Raw genomic sequence first — 18177 nt, forward strand, 5'->3', positions numbered from 1 at the left:
AACAGGACTTTAGCTCTAAACTAGAATATAGGTTTCTACTTTCTGAAATTTTAGAGCACCTCACAGAGGTTGGAAGTGATTTTTGTGGGGTGAATGCATGGTAATAGAGTAGGTTTTGTTTACTTTCTCCTTTGCCTGTCCACCTCCTAAGAGAGGAGTAGGTTGGGAGAACACAGAATTATCATCTGATCAATATTTACTTGAGGTATTGCTTTTGAGTCCTAAATTCCAAGCATTCAAAAGGTTTGGCTTTTCTACCTGATGTTATTGACCAACAATATTTATGGCAAGAGGGTTTTTACCCCAGCCTTTGATAATCATTTAAACTATTTGAAAATGAAGTTTTCTTCTCTTATTTGACACAAATGTGGCTTTACCACATTTCTCTTAAATTGAACAAACCAAGCTATTACCAACTCTCCAGAATGAGAATTCATATTTCCCCCCTTATTTTTCTGTTGAGTCATGTTTATAATCTAGAGCCCAAATTGTGCTTTAAAAAATGATGTAACTCACTTCTTGGAACCTGATTACCTAAAGCAACTTAAGTCTTTGATTTAATTCACTAGTTAGTGTTAATAACAAGTTGGTGATTTGTAGTCTGTATCTTGTGTATTTTATTAAAATAAAATCCCCAACCAGAACTTAAACTGAGTTTGTAAGAAAAAATAGCCAGATATTACATTTTTAAAATTGTCTCTGGCTCAAGGTGACTGACAATACTTACAATACTCATACTCATTCATGTGAAACAAAATCCCTTTGTTCATCAAGTTCTTATAAAATTATTATTTTCATTTTCATTTTAAAACTCAATCTCCCCTCTTAACTGGTAGAGTTTATAAAAGGAATAAACTATCAATTTACTCATCAAAGTTTAGAATAGCTTCAAGTGTAAGCCATCTAAAAATAAAATAAAATGTCTTTCTCTTTTCTAAGAGCAAAATTTAAATACTTGGTATATCCTTTATTTTACTATGCCTTCCCAATATTTTTATGCTTATACTCTATTACTTAAGTTTTAAATGCATTTTTAAAAATCTGAAATTGGTTCCTTTATGGAATGCCTGGGGGCCAAGTAGAGGAGTTATTAGGTTATTTTAGGTATTTGATATATGGTAGCATCAAAGGGAATTAAGCAGAGATTCACTGATCAGAAATATTCTAACTGTAAATAGGCAATCACAGACTTTTAGACAGAGGTAGGTTACTAATAGTCATTGACCTTTAGTGACCTCTGGGCTTATACAGAGAGTGACTAGCTTTTTTCTATGGGTTGAAACCATGTGTATGGATCAAAACGCTGCATGTTGCTGAAAGTATTTTTCTGTAAGCAAAAAACGATAAACAAAACAAAACAAAACACAGAATAACCCAAAACTAGAATGAAAGGGGGAAAAAAAATCTAACCAAAACAAAATGAGAGGGAGAATTTAAGAATTTAGATGGGAAAGTAACTTTGTCGGTAACTTTGTTGGATGGATGAATAAGGTAATATGTAAACTCTTAAGCCCCTAAACTTCTAAAATTAGAAGGCTGCACGTGACAAAGTAAAATACAGTTCTGTGTGTGTTGGCTGTCTGATATCCCTAGGTGGCATATCAAGTTCTATAGAGTAAATTAAACTTTTCTTCTTATTCAAGGCAGTGTTGTTCATAGTACTTTCTGTGACGATGGAAATGTTTGACGTTTGCATTGTCCAATAGTCACATATGGTTGATGAGCACTTATACTTAATTTTATTAATTTAAATAACCACACATGGCTAGTGTGTCCTAGGCTACCCTACTGGACAGTGCAGGTCTAGAATGATGACAAACATCATAAATACCTGTGTGCGCATACTTATATCTCTTCGAATTTTCCTCTAAATAATATATATTGCATTTTGGGTAATGTTGTAAAAGTGTCATTGACTGTATCACATACTAATTCTCGATCTATTAAACACTGTTAAGTTTTTACTTGGAGATGCTACCAAGGTTATAAGAATAGTAGGGGAAAGCAAATAGTTTAAACTGTCTTTTATGGGCTAGTTCCACAAAACTGAGCTTAAAAGTAAGAACAAATCATTCATCTCTTAAAACAACAGATTCAGAACCCCTATGAGGGTACTGTGATTTGTCTTTTTCCATAATCTAATTTTTTACTTTGGTGGGTCTTCCTGCACCATTTGCCTTTTATAATCCCTAACACTCAGGAAGCTTCTCTCTTATTTGCTCCAGGGTGAATATGACTTTTCCTTTCCTAACAGTGCTCTCTGAGATATGCAAGCCAAAGACAAAGTGAGCTGGGCCAACAGTAGGGATAAATGAGAGTGAGTAAGTACAAAGGAGAGACTACTGATAGGCTCATCCTAATCCACTGCATGGAACAGGTTTCTCTGTGTGCATCACATTCCCCCTTAAAAGCATGTTATTAAGGCTACCATGTACCGCTAAGCACAAACATGCTACACAGTTCTTAGAGGGACCACACTGGCCAGTGCATAACCTACTCAACCATATGCTGTGGTTTGATCTCTATAATCAATGAATTTTTCTCATTCTCTCCTATAGAAATCACCCATTGTATAGATCATTTATTTTTGTTAGCCTTGTTTGCAATTATTTGAATTCATGTAGTAGAGAAATAAGAACTGCATAGGTACAGTGTGTGATTATACACTGGTTCTATACAAATAAAATATTTAGAGTTTTAAATGTCTTCCACACAATGCAAAAATGACTACTAACTATGGAATTGTTAGTTTAATTCAGTACTTAGCCACTCCTTTTAGATCATGTTCAAGTCTTTCCCGGAAGATATGGAAAGAAGATATGGCCAATTCCGTCCAAACTCTAGAGCATGCAACTCTAAGTCATGACAGCAAATGAGATCTTACCATAGGACAATGTTGATTTTTTTCTAAAACATGTAATTCCCATATAGTTTTTTAAAATCTGCTTCCATCTAATCGACTATTGGAGATCTAGAAGACAAGTAGTGAGCAATCAATGGATTGTTTTCTCTGTAATGGTGAGAGCTGAAACTAACACACATACTGTCCCAAGTTGGGTTTTCCGGAAAGTGGACCTAGAGACAGAGATCAGCGTGTAGGACGCTTATTTGAGTGCTCTTGGAATCAACACCTGTGGTTTCAAGGGAATAAAGTAACACTGGGCAGACAGAAAAGTTGAACTGTGATAACAGTTCCAATGGATGTCTCAGCTGACCCTATAGTGGGTCTGAGGCTCAGATGACCCTTCAGAATTGTTCTGAATTGGGGCCAAAGGGCCATATCTTTATACTTCACCTTAATCAGTGGATGTGGGCTAGCTTGGGAAGGGAACATGGTCTAGTTGTCTACCGCTATATAACAAACAACCTCAAACTTAGGGGTGTAAAACAACTCTGATTTATATTATTGCCTCTGTAGTTCCAGGTGTTGACTGGGCTCAGCTAGGCTATTCTAAGATGGAGTCTATCATGTAGTTGAGGTCAGTTGTTGGCTGGGACTGGAGTCATCTCAAAGATTTCCTCATTTATGTGTCTGGGGCTGATACTTGCTGTGGCTCATCCTCAGCTATGACTGCTAACCGGAACATGGACTCTCCATATGGTCTGAACTTCTTTCTAATACAGCAGCTAGTTCCAAGACCAAGCATCCCAAGGGCAAGAGTGAAACAGGCAGAAGCTGTAAAGCCATTTATCACCTTGTCTCGAAGTTACGAAGTCACACTCTAATGGTTGAGGAAATGACAAAAGACTGTCCAAATTCAAGAGCAGTGGACATTGGTGCTATCTCTTAATGGAAGAATTGGTGACGTCACATGTAACAGGAGCATTTGGGAAGGGCAATATTGTTATGGCCTCTTGAAAAATATAATCTGCCATAGGACTCACCTTAAGTAAGTCCACTATCATCAGCTGAGGAAATGCTTGTAAGGTATTGGTAGCCAAGGATCTTCTGCCTTCAGTATTGTCCCAACCCAGCAGCTGAAGAATGTCTTTTATTTTTCTTTATCTAGGCTTCAGAGCATCTACCGTATTTATTTTCCTGTTCCTGTGTTATGCATAATTTTTTTGTCTCTATGTTTAACAATATTGAGAGTAAGCAAAAATAACTTAGTTGCTTGCTCCAGAATATCCTTTTCCCTGAAGATAAGACTGTGAAAAAACTAAAATAGCTTGCTCATCACAGTTCACTTGAAGACCTTTGCTCCACTGGTCCCTCCAATCCAAAATTATAATATCATAACCTCTACCGAATCCCAAGTGCTGTTCCCTATCTTGTAAAGCCTGCCTCAAAATCACCTACCTCAGGTCTTAAAACCCCATAAATATCCTCCTGGAATTTCTCGGTTTTGAGACATTCCTAAAGCTCTGTTATATTGGTGTTCTGTCTTACTGCAATCAGTGTAGTCAACTTAGCTTTGCTTGGTCAACAAGTTATTCTGGTAGTCTTTTAGGGGAGTCAACAGCAGACAATGGCAAAAACAGTATCTAAGTATTCTTTTTCTTAGTGCAGCTTCAGAAGAACTTGGTTCTATGGTGAGTTGACAAAATGAGGATGTCATCATTTCAGCGAAAAATGGAAATAGTTGCCAATTCAGCCACTGACAGTGTGGAAAGTCAAATTCCTCCAACAAAATCATAGGGACTTGACATTTATTTAGTCCAATTCATCTGCTTAATATGAATGGAGAAGAGGCTCAAATTTGGGCTCAAATTAGAGTAAATTATTTTCCTATACTGCTGAAGAGTCCTCTTCAGTGCAATCAAAGGTTTTATGTTTCCTCTCTGATCCTCATCTTCCTTCTTCCTTTCTGTTTGGGATCACACCGTGTCTCCATTTTTCCTCTTTTCAGACAATTAGAGGAAGTATCAATTCTCCATCATATTTTGGCAGAGGGAGTCTTTTATCTCTGTGTTGCCACAGGATTTTTAGGCCTGTATGTTTTGAACAAAAATGTATTTTTTAAAGATCTCATTTTTCATCAAGTTAACTAACATGTGCTTTCTATTATCTGAAAAATCTCATTAATGGATAATTTTATGACATTGACACCCAATTTTTGAAGTTGAAGGAAAATGGAAAATAAGGGTTTTTTCTTTTGTAAAATCTCATAAATAATGGAACAAACTTTCTTGCAGTATAGGCTGTCCTATTTACTTCACCCAGAGTATTTTAGAAGGACTGAGGGAAAAAAGATATTTTACCTTGTATATATTGGAAAAATAACTAGATGGGAGGGTTCTGGATTTGATGTTTTTTTCAGATATTTGCATTTCAGCTAATTTATCCTTTTAAAAATATGATTGCATTACCAGGTTCTTACCATATATTAATTAAGTAGTCATTGACTTGAAATGAAAAATACAATTGATAGTCACTTTGGTAACAACTTACAAGTTGTTATTCACATATTGGTTAATGGGAAAAATATGTGTGTTCATGTGATGAAGATTATTGGAAATCATTATATAAATAATGGTAAAAAGAATACAGAGCTGGTGACACTTCTGGAGTCTCAGAGTTCTTTTTTTCACTGTTGACAATTTTCTTCTCCCACATCACAGATAATTCACAACAGATTATTTCTTTGCATAGCTTTTATTTTTATGCTAGGATAAGTGCTGATATATCCCACATTATTTTCAATTGTTGAGTTTAAACAAATCATTCCTGGACACTATTTACATGTTTAAAAAGTCTGCGTATGCATGTGTGATAGTGGAAGCATGTGTTTATAGTAACAATGTACTCATTATGACACTACACTGAGTTCAGATTTTTCTAAACTGCAACAAAATGTGAATGTTTAAAACTCATGTTACAAATACAGATATGGCTTATACACTTTTCTTTTTAACAAGACCCATGCAGACTACACCAATATTTTGGCTCTGAGTTTTCAATTTTTAAAATAATTTTCATTTCTCATGTTAAAAAAATTATTAAAATTTTGGGTATTCTTTGGTTAGCTTAGTCTCAACACCTAAAGGGCTTGAGGTGGCTTATAAAAATATAGACAAAGTATGAAGGGAGAATTAGGAGTTCTAAATATATTTTATCCAATATTCTGCAGTTTAAAGATACACCATGCATTCAGCTCTAAATCCTAGCTAGACATCAAAGTTTTTCTTCTGTTTTACTCATAATTCAAATATTAAGTGATCGAGTTTTTAATAAAACTCGAAAGATCATTCAAAAATTATATTTAAATGTTCTGCTAATGAATTAGTGTACATTAACTAGTAATAAAGTTTATTACTTTATAAATATACATTTAAAATCATGTCAGAAGACATAAGCACTCCTGTGATGTGAAATTTCATTGACTCCCTCCAGTCCTCTCCATACATACCTCCAATCTACTCAATGTTTACATGTGAATCCTTACACATTGACAATAATGTCATCCTCCCTCTTGTGATTTAGGCAAATCACTCCTTATCAATAGAAATATTACCTGTGGGGTTGCAGAATGCGGAGGTTTTGGTTAAAGAGGACAAAATTTTAGTTAGGAGGGATAAATGATAAGTATTTAAGGTGATGAATATGTTAATTAGCTTGATTCAGTCATTCCACAATGTATACATATATCATAACATCACTTTTTACCCCACAAATATATACAATTGTAATTTGTCAATTAAAAAATTAATTTACAAACAAAGTAAAAAATATTGCCTATGGTGTAAAATTATTTTTTTGACTTTTATTTTAGGTTCAGGGGTACATGTGCACATTTGTTACCTAGGTAAATTGATGTAACAAGGATTTGGTGTATAGATTATTTCACCACTGGGGTAAGAAGCATAATACTCAGTAGGCAGTTTTTTGATCCTCACCCTCCTCCTTTCCTCCACCCTCAAGTAGGTCCTGGTGTCTGTTGTTCCCTGCTTTGTGTCCACATGTACTCAATGTTTAGCTCCCACTTATTAGTGAGAACATGTGGTTTTGGTTTTCTGTTCCTGCATTAGTTCACTTGGGTTAATGGCCTCCAGCTCCATCCATATTGCTGCAAAGGACATGATCTTGTTAGTTTATAGCTGCACAGTATTCCTCGGTGTATATGTACCGCGTTTTCTTTACCTAGTCCTGTTGATGGGCATCTAGGTTGATTCCTTGTCTTTGCTATTGTGAATAGTGTTGCAAGGAGCATATGCATGAATGTATCCTCCTGATAGAATGATTTATATTCCTTTGGGTATGTACTCTATAACAGTATTGCTGAGTTGAATGGTAATTCTGCTGTGAGTTCTTTGAGAAATTGCCAAACTGCTTTCCACAATGGTTGAACTAATTTACATTCCCACCAGCAGTGTATAAGCATTCCTTTTCTCTACAACCTCTCCAGGATCTGTTGCTTTTTGACTTTTCCATAGTAACCATTCTAACTGGTCTGAGATGGTACCTCATCGTGACTTTGATTTGCATTTCTCTAATTATTAGTGATGTTGAGCATGTTTTCATATGCTTGTGGGTTAAGTGTATGTCTTCTTTTGAAATGTGTTCATTCATGTCTTTTGCCCACTTCTTAATAGGGTTGTTTGTTTTGTGCTTGTTTATTTAAGTTCCTTATTGACATAGTTTGGTTCTGTGTCCCCACCCAAATCTCATGTTGAATCGTAATCCCCATGTGTTGGGGGAGGGTTCTGGTGGGAGGTGATTGGATCATGGGGGTGGATTTCCCTCCTGCTGTTCTCATGATAGTGAAAGTTCTCATGAGATACGCTAGTTTAAAAGTGTATGGCACTTCCCCCTTCACTCTCCTACCACCATGTGAAGAAGGTTCTTGCTTCCCCTTCACCTTGTGCCATGACTGTAAGTTTCCTGAGGCTCCCCAGTCATGCTTCCTGTCAAACCTGCAGAACTGTGAGTCAGTTAAACCTCTTTTCTTCATAAATTACCCAGTTTCAGGTAGTTCTTTATAGCAGCATGAGAACAGAATAATACACTTACAGATTCTGGACACTGGATCTTTGTTACATGCATAGCTTGCAAATATTTCTACCCATTCTGTAGGTTGTCTGTTTACAGAGTAAACCTTTTGCTGTGCAGAAGGTCTTCAATTAGATTTCATTTGTCAATTTTTGTTTTTCTTGCAGTTGCTTTTAGCATCTTTATCATGAAATCTTTGCCATTTCCCATGTTCAGAATGTCCTAGGTTATCTTCCAGAGTTTTTTATAGGTTTAGGTTTTACATTTAAGTCTTTAATCCATCTTAAGTTGATTTTTGTATGTGGTATATGGAAGGGGTCCAGTTTCAATCTTCTGCATATAGCTAGCCAGTTTCTCAGCATCATTTATTGAATAGGGGGTCCTTTCCCCATTACTTGTTTTGTCAACTTTGTCGAAGATTAGATGGTTGTAAGGTGCAGCATTATTTCTGAGCTCTCTCTTCTGTTCCATAAGTCTTTGTGTCTGCTTTCATATCAGTGCCATGCTGTTTTGGTTATTGTAGCCTTGCAGTGGAGTTTGAATTTGGGTAACATGATTCCTCCAGCTTTGTCCTTTTTGCTTAAGATTGTCTTGGCTATTCAAGCTTTTTGGTTCAACATAAATTTTAATATAGTTTTTCCTAATTATGTGAAGAATGTCATTGGTAGTTTGATAGGAATAGCACTGAATCTGTAAATTGCTTTGGGCAGTATGCCCATTTAAACGGTATTGATTCTTCCTATTCACAATCATTGAATGTTTTTTTTCCATTTGTTTGTGTCATCTCTGATTTCTTTGAGCAGTGTTTTGTAATTATTATTGTAGAGATCTTTTGCTTACATGGTTAGATGTATTCCTAGGTATTTTGTTCTTTTTGTGGCTATTGTCATTGGGAATGCAGACTTGATTTGATTCTCAGCTTGGATGTTGTTGGTATGTGGGAATGCTATTGATTTTTGTACATTGATTTTGTATCCTGAAACTTTGCTGAAGTTGTTTATCGGCTTAAGGAGCTTTTGGGCAGAGACTATTGGTTTTTCTACATGTAGGATCATGTTGTCTATAAACAGGGATAGTTTAACTTCCTCTCTTCTTATTTGAATGCCTTTTACTTCTTTCTCTTGTCTGATTGCTCTGGCCAGGACTTCCAATACTATGTTCAATAGGAGTGTTGAGAGTGGGTATCCTTGTCTTGTTCTGGTTTTCAAGGTGAATGCTTCCAGCTTTTGTCCATTCAGTATGCTGTTTGCTGTGGATTTGTTATAGATGGCTCTTATTATTTTGAAGTATGTTCCTTCAATGTCTAGTTTGATGAGGGTTTTTATCATGAAGGGATGTTGAATTGTATCAAAAGCCTTTTTTGCATGTATTGAGATAATCTTTTGGGCTTGTTTTTAATCCTGTTTCATGTGATGAATTACATTTATTGATTTCCACATGTTGCATGAACCTTGTGTCCAAGAGATAAAGCCTACTTTGTCATGGTGGATTTGCTTTTTGACATGCTGCTGGATTCAGTTTGCTAGTGTTTTGTTGAGAACTTTTCCATCTATGTCCGTCAAGCATATTGGCCAGATGTTTTCTTTTTTTATTGTGTCTGTGCCAGGTTTTGATATTAGGATGATGCTGGCCTCAGAATGAGTTAGGAAAGAGTCCCTCCTCCTAAATGTTTTGGAATAGTTTCAGTAGGAATGGTACCAGCTCTTCTTTATACATCTGCTGGAATTCAGCTGTGAATCCATCTGGTCCTGGGCTTTTTCTGGTTGGTAGGCTTTTTATTACTGATACAATTTCAGAACTTGTTATTGGTCTGTTCAGGGATTCAGTTTATTCCTAGTTCAATCTCAGTAGGTTGTATCTTCCAGGAATTTATCTATTTCTTGTAGGTTTCTAGCTTATGTGCATAGAGATGTTTGTAGTAGTCTTCGAGGTTGTTTGATATTTCTGTGGGGTTGGTAGTAATGTCTTCTTTGTCATTTCTGATTATGTTTATTTGGATCTACTTTTTTTTCTTTATTAGTCTAGCTAGTAGTCTATCTGTATTATTCTTTCAAAAAACAAAATCCTGGACTCATGATCTTTGGTATTATTTCTCACATCTCAATTTCCTTCAGTTCGGCTCTGGTTTTGGTTATTTCTTATCTCCTGCTAGATTTGGGATTGGTTAAATTTATTCTTAAATATGTCTGTTCCACAGATTCTAATTTAAAGACTTTGTTATGACCAAATATGATACTATTTTGTGTTTGAGTTTGTTTAAGTAAGTTTAAAAATATCTTGTTAAAATAGAAATATTCTAAAATAGAATTTGCCTGGTTATGTAGCCTTAAAGGTCTGGAGGGAAAAGTGCTAAAGTGATTTAACACAGCAACAATGGTAGAAATTTCAACTAACTGTGTATCCTTAAATATGAGGGACATTATTCTAGCATCCCTTCTTTTTTGTCTTCTGTTGACTTCTCTGACTCTTATCACCCTTCCCCCAAGCCATAATTGTGATTATCTTTAAAAGCCGATAATATGCCTTTATTTTCTGGAGCTAAAGTCCCTTATGGTAGCGGCCCCCAACCTTTTGGGCACCAGGGACCAGTTTCATGGAAGACAATTTTTCAGGGGACCAGGTGTGAGGGGGATGGTTTCAGAATGATTAAAGCACATTATATTTATTGTGCACTTTATTTCTATTATTACATTGTAATATATAATGAAACTATTATACACATCACCATAATGTAGAATCAGTAAGAGCCCTGAGCTTGTTTTCCTGCACTAGATGGTCATATCTGGGAGTGACGGGAGACAGTGATAGATCATCTAGCATTAGATTCTCAAAAGGAGTGTGCAACCCTAGATCCCTTGCATGTGCAGTTCACAGTAGGGTTTGTGCTCCTATGAGAATCAAACACTGCCAATGCTCTGACAAGAGGCAGAGCTCAGGAGGTAATGCAAGCAATGGAGGGTGACTGTAAATACAGGTGAAGCTTCGCTTGCTCACCTGCCACTCACTTCCTGCTGTACAGTCTGGTTCCTAACAGGCCACGAACCAGTATCAGGGGTTGGGGACCTCTGCTCTATGGTAAACAATTAAGTACCAGAGGTTGTTAGTGCATCAGATCTGAAACTAGTCTGCTAATGAGAGATTCCAAGTGCTATCATTTATTCTAGTATCTTCAGGCAAGTTACCTAAATTTCTGTGCTTAGTTTTCTTATCAGTAAAATAGAGACAATAATAGTGTCTATCTCAGAAGTTTAAATGAGAATTAAATGGATTAGTAAATGTACTTAGAACAGTGCCTGGTACGCAATTATTTGATTTTTTTTTAAACATCAGTTTGATAATAATAACTTCAAAGATTATCTCTATCTCTGTCCTCTAGTTTTCTTCATTTTAGCTATGTGTCATGTTTCATTGAAAAATACAAAATTTGATCTTATCTTTATATAAAGTCATGCAACCCTATACATCATACATTTATTTAATACTTATTGTGTACTAGATACTTTTCTCAGGTGTCAGGGATACAAATTAGTCTTTGTTTTCTATGGGGTGAGAAATACAGGCAGACAAATGGTTACGCTAGAATGTGATTAAGTAATTGAGGCTATAGAAATCTTAATGAGTTATCTAAGTCAGAGTTTGTTCATACAATGTATTAGTTTTCTATTCATGTATAACAAATTACCCCCACATTTAGCAGTTTTCAACAGCAAACATTTATTATTACTTTCATAGACCAGGAATCTTGGCCTGGCTTAGCTCGATGCTTCTGGCTCAGGGTCTCTTGCAGGTTGCAATCAAGTTGTGGGCAGGGGATGCAGTCATCTCAAGGCTCAACTGAGGGAAGATCTGCTTCCAAGTTCACTCACACAGTTACTGGCAAGATGTTTTTTGTCATGCACTGTTAGACTAAAGGTCTCAGTCTCTCACTGGCTGTTGACTGAAGGCCATCCTTACTTCCTTACCATCTGGGCTTCCTTCAGCTCACAACATGGCTGCTGGCTTCTCCCAGAGAGCTCTCAGAGAGTGAGCAAGGAAGAGTAAGCAGGAGTGATATCAGTCTTTTTGTAACCGAATCTCAGAAGAGACTTCCCATTATGTTTATTATAATCTCTTTGTTAGAAGCAAGTCATAGATTCAACTCTCACTCAAATGGAGGGAATTACATAAATGCATGAATATCAGAAGGTGGGGATCGTTGATTGAGTACCATCTTAGAGTCTGCCTACCTCAAATATGATGGATTATTCTATCTTTTTTGTTACGAGTTTTCTCCATCTACATCTCTGCTTTCTCTCATTTTCCCACTCTGTGTAGGTACACTTGCTGTAACGTGTTGTCTGGAGTCTCCACTTCAGGAAAACCATACAATTGCAGTGAGTTCAGAGAAAACTAATAAGAATGTTATATATGCTGAATAGCGTCAATGTAAAATTTGAGTGAGATAGAGATAAATTCAGTGATCAAAATCTCCACAGGTAATTATAGGAAATCTACACAAATTTTGGAAATAGCTTATCAGTACCTTGGATGAAATATTTTTTAGCTCTGCCAGCAGCCACTGATATCATGCTCAGGGAGAATTCTAGCCTGGATCGCGATGTCAGGAAAGCACCCACGGCTCAGGAATTAGATGGCGCTGCTGCATGAATCACCTGAGCAAGCCACCTAACCTCTGTGCTCTGGTTTTCTTATCTGTAGAGTGACTGTGATGGGTGCCTGCTCTGCCCATTTGTCACAGGACTCTTGTCATTTCCAACAATAATATATAGGGGGAATCTGATTCATTTTTTGAAAAACTCCTAGTGATGATGTAAGTGAGGCATCATTATCATTATCATGTTGCTCATTAAGTCTAGAAACATTTATTCTTATCAGTGGCCATTATAATTTATAAGCTCAGAAAGACTCTTTACTTTCTAAAGGGTGATTTCTTTCAAATTTGAATGGGATCAAATCCTCCGCTAAGTTACTTACTTTAGGTCTCCACTTCCTCCCTTCCCCGCCCCACACATACTCACACTCTTCCCACATTCTCAGTAAATTGGTGGATGAATCCTTGTATAGCTGTTGGACAAATTCATGCCCATCAAAAATCAAACACAATCAAAGCCTAATCACAATAAAAAGTAGTTAAAAATAAAAGTAATCTAGTGTGAAAGGTTTTAGATACCTTTCAACTTTCAATGGTAAAACCTAGGTAATACCATTCAGGACATAGGCATTGGCAAGGACTTCATGTCTAAAACACCAAAAACAATGGCAACAAAAGCCAAAATTGACAAATGGGATCTCATTAAACTAAAGAGCTTCTGCACAGCAAAAGAAACTACCATCAGAGTGAACAGGCAACCTACAGAATGGGAGAAAATTTTTGCAATCTACTCATCTGACAAAGGGCTAATATCCAGAACCTACAAAGAACTCAATCAAATTTACAAGAAAAAAACAAACAACCCCACCAAAAAGTGGGCAAAGGATATGAACAGACACTTCTCAAAAGAAGACATTCAGACAGCCAACAGACACATGAAAAAATGCTCATCATCACTTGCCATCAGAGAAATGCAAATCAAAACCACAATCAGATACCATCTTACACCAGTTAGAATGGCAATCATTAAAAAAATCAGGAAACAACGGGTGCTGGAGAGGATGTGGACAAATAGGAACACTTTTACACTGTTGGTGGGACTGTAAACTAGTTCAACCATTGTGGAAAACAGTGTGGCGGTTCCTCAAGGATCTAGAACTAGAAGTACCATTTGACCCAGCCATCCCATTACTGGGGATATACCCAAAGGATTATAAATCATGCTGCTATAAAGACACATGCACATGTATGTTTATTGCAACACTATTCACAATAGCAAAGACTTGGAATCAATCCAAATGTCCATCAGTGACAGACTGGATTAAGAAAATGTGGCACATATACACCATGAAATACTATGCAGCCATAAAAAAGGATGAGTTCGTGTCCTTTGTGGGGACATGGATGCAGCTGGAAACCATCATTCTCAGCAAACTATCGCAAGAACAGAAAGCTAAATACCGCATGTTCTCACTCATAGGTGGGAAATGAACAATGAGATCACTTGGACACAGGAAGGGGAACATCACACACCAGGTCCTATTGTGGGGAGGGGTAGAAGGGAAGGATAGCATTAGGAGATGTACCTAATGTAAATGACGAGTTAACGGGTGCAGCACACCAACATGGCACATGTATACATGTACCCTAGAACTTAAAGTATAATAATAATAAAGAAAAAGTATTAAAAAAAACTCTAATACAAAATTTAGTTCAAATATCAAAGGTCTGATCCATTTTAAAAGGATTAAGTTTATTTTTTTAATAAGTTGAACTGGCTTTAGATGAAATATATAGATCTGTTCACATATTTTATACATTATTTACAGAGAAATGAAAAATCCTGCTGCCTTTGTTATCACTTGTCATTTGGGAATTTCTTAGATAAAATAAAAGAAAACGGAAAGATAATTTGACCTCTGACTCCCAGGAGAATGTTCAAGCCACATCTGAAATTTACCAAAGAATGAAGAGAAAAAATTTTTCAAGTTGGAAGGTATCAGAGTGAGTAGCTGGTCTAACCTACTTAATTTTGCAGATGAGAAGGCTGAGATACAAGTGTCTTGAGCTGTGGCAAATTGCTCAGCTCTTCCTTGTATTGTAATTAAACTGAGACTAACACCAAGTCTCTTGCTGTTCTTGCCAATTCTTTTCTCTGAACCACACTTTGTACATCCTCCACCAAGATTAACAGCCACTACCTATGGGGCAAGGGGTGGGAATCAGGAAGAAAAAAAAGATAAAGGGTAGGGGTGGGGGAATGTGGGATAATGTTAGGAATGTTGTACTCAACAATAAGTCATATGTATTAATACATAATTTCTTAAGAAAAATAATTTTAAAAAATCAAAGCTTAACATCAACAGAACCAAATTTCAAAGATCAGAAATACCAAAGTGAAACTGAATGTTAGTATTGAAATTTAAGCTACATTTTCAAAAAAACAGCCAGCAGACCACTAGATTTCAGTTTCTGTCTCCTTTTAGTGACTAGTTCTATATATTATGTTTCTCTACACCTGAAAAAATGTTCTTAATATAATACACATGCAGTCTGAAGTAATTTCAGTTCTCAAGTTTATGAAAGGAGTTTTTTAAAAAATACTACAAAAATATGCACTTATATTTATTCCAAAATTATACATTTCAAACCTCTGCAGTGATATAAGGTCCAAATTTTCACTGTTGAACCGCCTTCTTGCGTGATCTTAAACAGTTATTTCTATAAAGCAGATAAAATTTGCATAATTCTTTACAGTAAAACCCATTCAGAAACTCACTTTGATAGTAATACTTTTATCTACCATTACAGTTGGAAGAAACATTTCAGTAAAAAAGTATAGGGGTGGGTCAAAGCATGTTTTTTTGTTTGTTTGTTTGTTTTTCTTTTTAGAAAAATATACTGCACGTAAAACATCTTGGAAACTACACATACCATATCCTTTTATTTAATTTGAAGGCACAACTTTAACATTATGTAACTGTCAGTACCAGCTCATAAAAATATATATTTGCAAACATATCATTGAAGACTTTCAGATTGTCAATTCAAAAATCAATTTAAAAAGTCAAAGTCTATTTGTAGAAAATCAATGACACATTATAGCGTTCCACGTAATATTATCGCAGGACAATCTGTTCCCCAGACATCATTTGTTGCATAATCCAAATGGTCCATCATCTGATAGCTGTTACCTTTCCAGAACTTTTTCATTTCCTTACGTTTCCAGGCAACAATTGAGGCAGTAATGAGTGTGCAAGGTACTAAATAGAGGAGAGCAGGTTGCCCCTTTTTCATCAGCACCAGAACAACAAATGTAAGTATCATGCCAATAGCATAGGCTGCCGTAGAGGAAACATAGTCTATATAAGAAGAACCAGTGTGAACATCAACTCTTCTACAGTAGGCAATCAACAGGCCTGTACTGTCTCCAAAACCCAATATTGAAACAGGCATGATGCACACACTCATTACTGAGAAACAGATCAGCTTTGGTACTCTGATGACTACTGGCAATGTTTCAGTATTTCCAAAAAGTCCAGCTGCAAGTTCAACCATGCTACTCTCACCATTCTTTGTGATGAATGGTGTTATGAAAACAAAAAATACATCATAGAGGAGGAGGAGGCCTAGAAGTATCACACATGACTTGAAGCTGGGCAACTTCAGTGTTTTAATTAAATAAATTCAGACAGAAAGCAATCCCCAAGGTATCTTGTAAAATCCACTGCAGCCCACACTCCAATTTAGTCGCTAGTGTTCTAATTCCTTTGGGGTTCACCTGGGTCCTTAATGGGGACTGGGCCAAGAAAAGTTATACTGAAGATAGACAGGACTGTAAAAAACAGAACTCTGGGCCCTACCCCTGCTTCAACCAAAGAGCTCCGATTTTTACTTATTTTTTATTTTACACATAAAAATAAATTTTTTTATGTGTAAAAATTGTTCTGATAAATTTTCATTGGAACAAAGAATTCCACAGCTAAAACATGCCTAAAACTCTCTTTGGAGAAGGCCAGAAGCCCATGCCTCATAATTCTGACAAATGTTTGAAACCAGTCACTGAACAGTAAAGTTGCAAAGATAGCCTTTTACCAGAGAATCAAGTATACCAGTTTTAAAAGTTCTTTGGGTTAATGTTTGTTTTACTTTTCTTACATGCAAAATCATAGCATTAGATCTAAAAAAGAAGATAGTTTAGCCAAAAGGTTTAAGCATAAGTAAATATTAATACTAAAGAGAAGCATTGATAAAACATGCATTCAATTTTTTTTCTCAGTTGAGACATTCAGTGAAACGTTTTGAGTATTATTTTTGAAACAAATCATATTAAAGCAAAGCTTTAAAAAGGATATGGTTCCTGGAATATCTTAGTGAGTTTAATCTTGGTTTTCTTAGGTGCTTTGGAAATACCAGCCAGCTCATGCATCTTAAGATAATATAAAATCAATGGACTCTGACCTCCAAAATTGAAGAGAACACGATTAAACTCTGGACCAGTACTACTATAGTGCGACTGTAAGAGGAAGAAAAGAATCAAGATGATGATTACTTTTATGTTTCTAAAAAAGTGTGAATAAAATATAACTTCATATTTAGCATAAAGTTACAATTTGATATATTAAAATAAAGGAAATTCCAGAAAGCATCTTCTTAATTAGAGGAATTTACCAAAGTAAGAGTCTATAAGTATACGCAGTAAGGCTCTTCTACCCTTTTGATTTATCAGGCTTGTATATAGGCAATAGACATTATTCAGTCTTAAGAACAGAAAAAAAAAAAATGAAGAAAATGAACAAAGTCAGGAAAAGGCATAGGAAAAATATCTGAAGAAATAATGGTCTAAATTTTCAAAATTTATGAAAAACCCATCCAAGAAGTTCAGCAATCTCTAAGTAGAATAAATTTACACCTAGCACATCCTAGACAAAGTTTTAAAAAATAAAGACAAGGAGAAAAATCTCAAAAGCAGCAAGAGAAAGCAACTCATACATAGGGGAACTTTAATAAGATTAATAACTAACTTCTTATCATAACAAAACAGACCAGAAGGCAGTAGGATAGCATCAAGGTGGTGATGGAAAAAAAAAAAAACAAACCCTGTTGACTAAAAATCCTATGTCAAGAATACAACCATAAATATAATTACTCCAAGATTCTATTATTCCCTTCTTATAGGAGAAATGTCAGTATGGCAACTACTAATATTTTAAGTTTTCCTCAATCTTTGTAATACCATTATGAGATATTTTTTATTGATTACACTTCCTGTGGGGAAATAAAATTTTGTTTTCATTTGCTTTTATTGATACATACAGTTCTCTTGAATTTCTTTTGCTTGTGGTCACTTTTTTATTCTATAGGTTTTTGCAAAAAATATGTTTCAGAATTCCTAGCAGCTACAGAATCATTTCAAATAATGGGACTATCATAATCAATAGCAATTCTTTGCCAGGAAAAAGTTAATGTCAGTATCAGACATGTTTTCTCTGATGTAAATCACTCCTTCATTTTAAGCTCCCATGATTCACAATGGGTTATATATAGCTCGATTTTCAAAATGTATGCAAAACTAGCCCAAGCTCAGTTTAGATTTTTAAAAAGTTTTCCTGTCTAGATAGATGTTTTGCAATGCCCTTCCTGTTTCTTTCTTGGG

The 18177-nt window shown here is 35.7% G+C and overlaps 2 protein-coding genes across 3 annotated transcripts in view; one reads left to right on the plus strand and one right to left on the minus strand.

The window, feature by feature from the left end:
• Positions 1-17289, plus strand: part of GALK2 (galactokinase 2) — a 218289-nt gene extending 201000 nt beyond the window's left edge. Inside the window, exon 11 of the mRNA XM_011967308.1 lies at positions 16920-17289. Within this exon, the coding sequence (XP_011822698.1) occupies positions 16920-16960 (41 nt within the window). The 3' untranslated portion in view covers positions 16961-17289. The remainder of the gene's footprint in view (positions 1-16919) is intronic.
• The window catches only part of FAM227B (family with sequence similarity 227, member B), a 279211-nt gene that overhangs the window by 24131 nt on the left and 236903 nt on the right, over positions 1-18177 (minus strand). For both annotated transcript variants that reach the window (XM_011967306.1, XM_011967307.1), the window contains one exon: positions 16877-17037. In XM_011967306.1, coding sequence (XP_011822696.1) covers positions 16877-17037 — 161 coding nt within the window. The remainder of the gene's footprint in view (positions 1-16876; positions 17038-18177) is intronic.

Source organism: Mandrillus leucophaeus, unplaced genomic scaffold (genome assembly GCF_000951045.1).
Source record: "Mandrillus leucophaeus isolate KB7577 unplaced genomic scaffold, Mleu.le_1.0 Scaffold798, whole genome shotgun sequence".
NCBI classification, from domain to species: Eukaryota; Metazoa; Chordata; class Mammalia; order Primates; family Cercopithecidae; genus Mandrillus; species Mandrillus leucophaeus.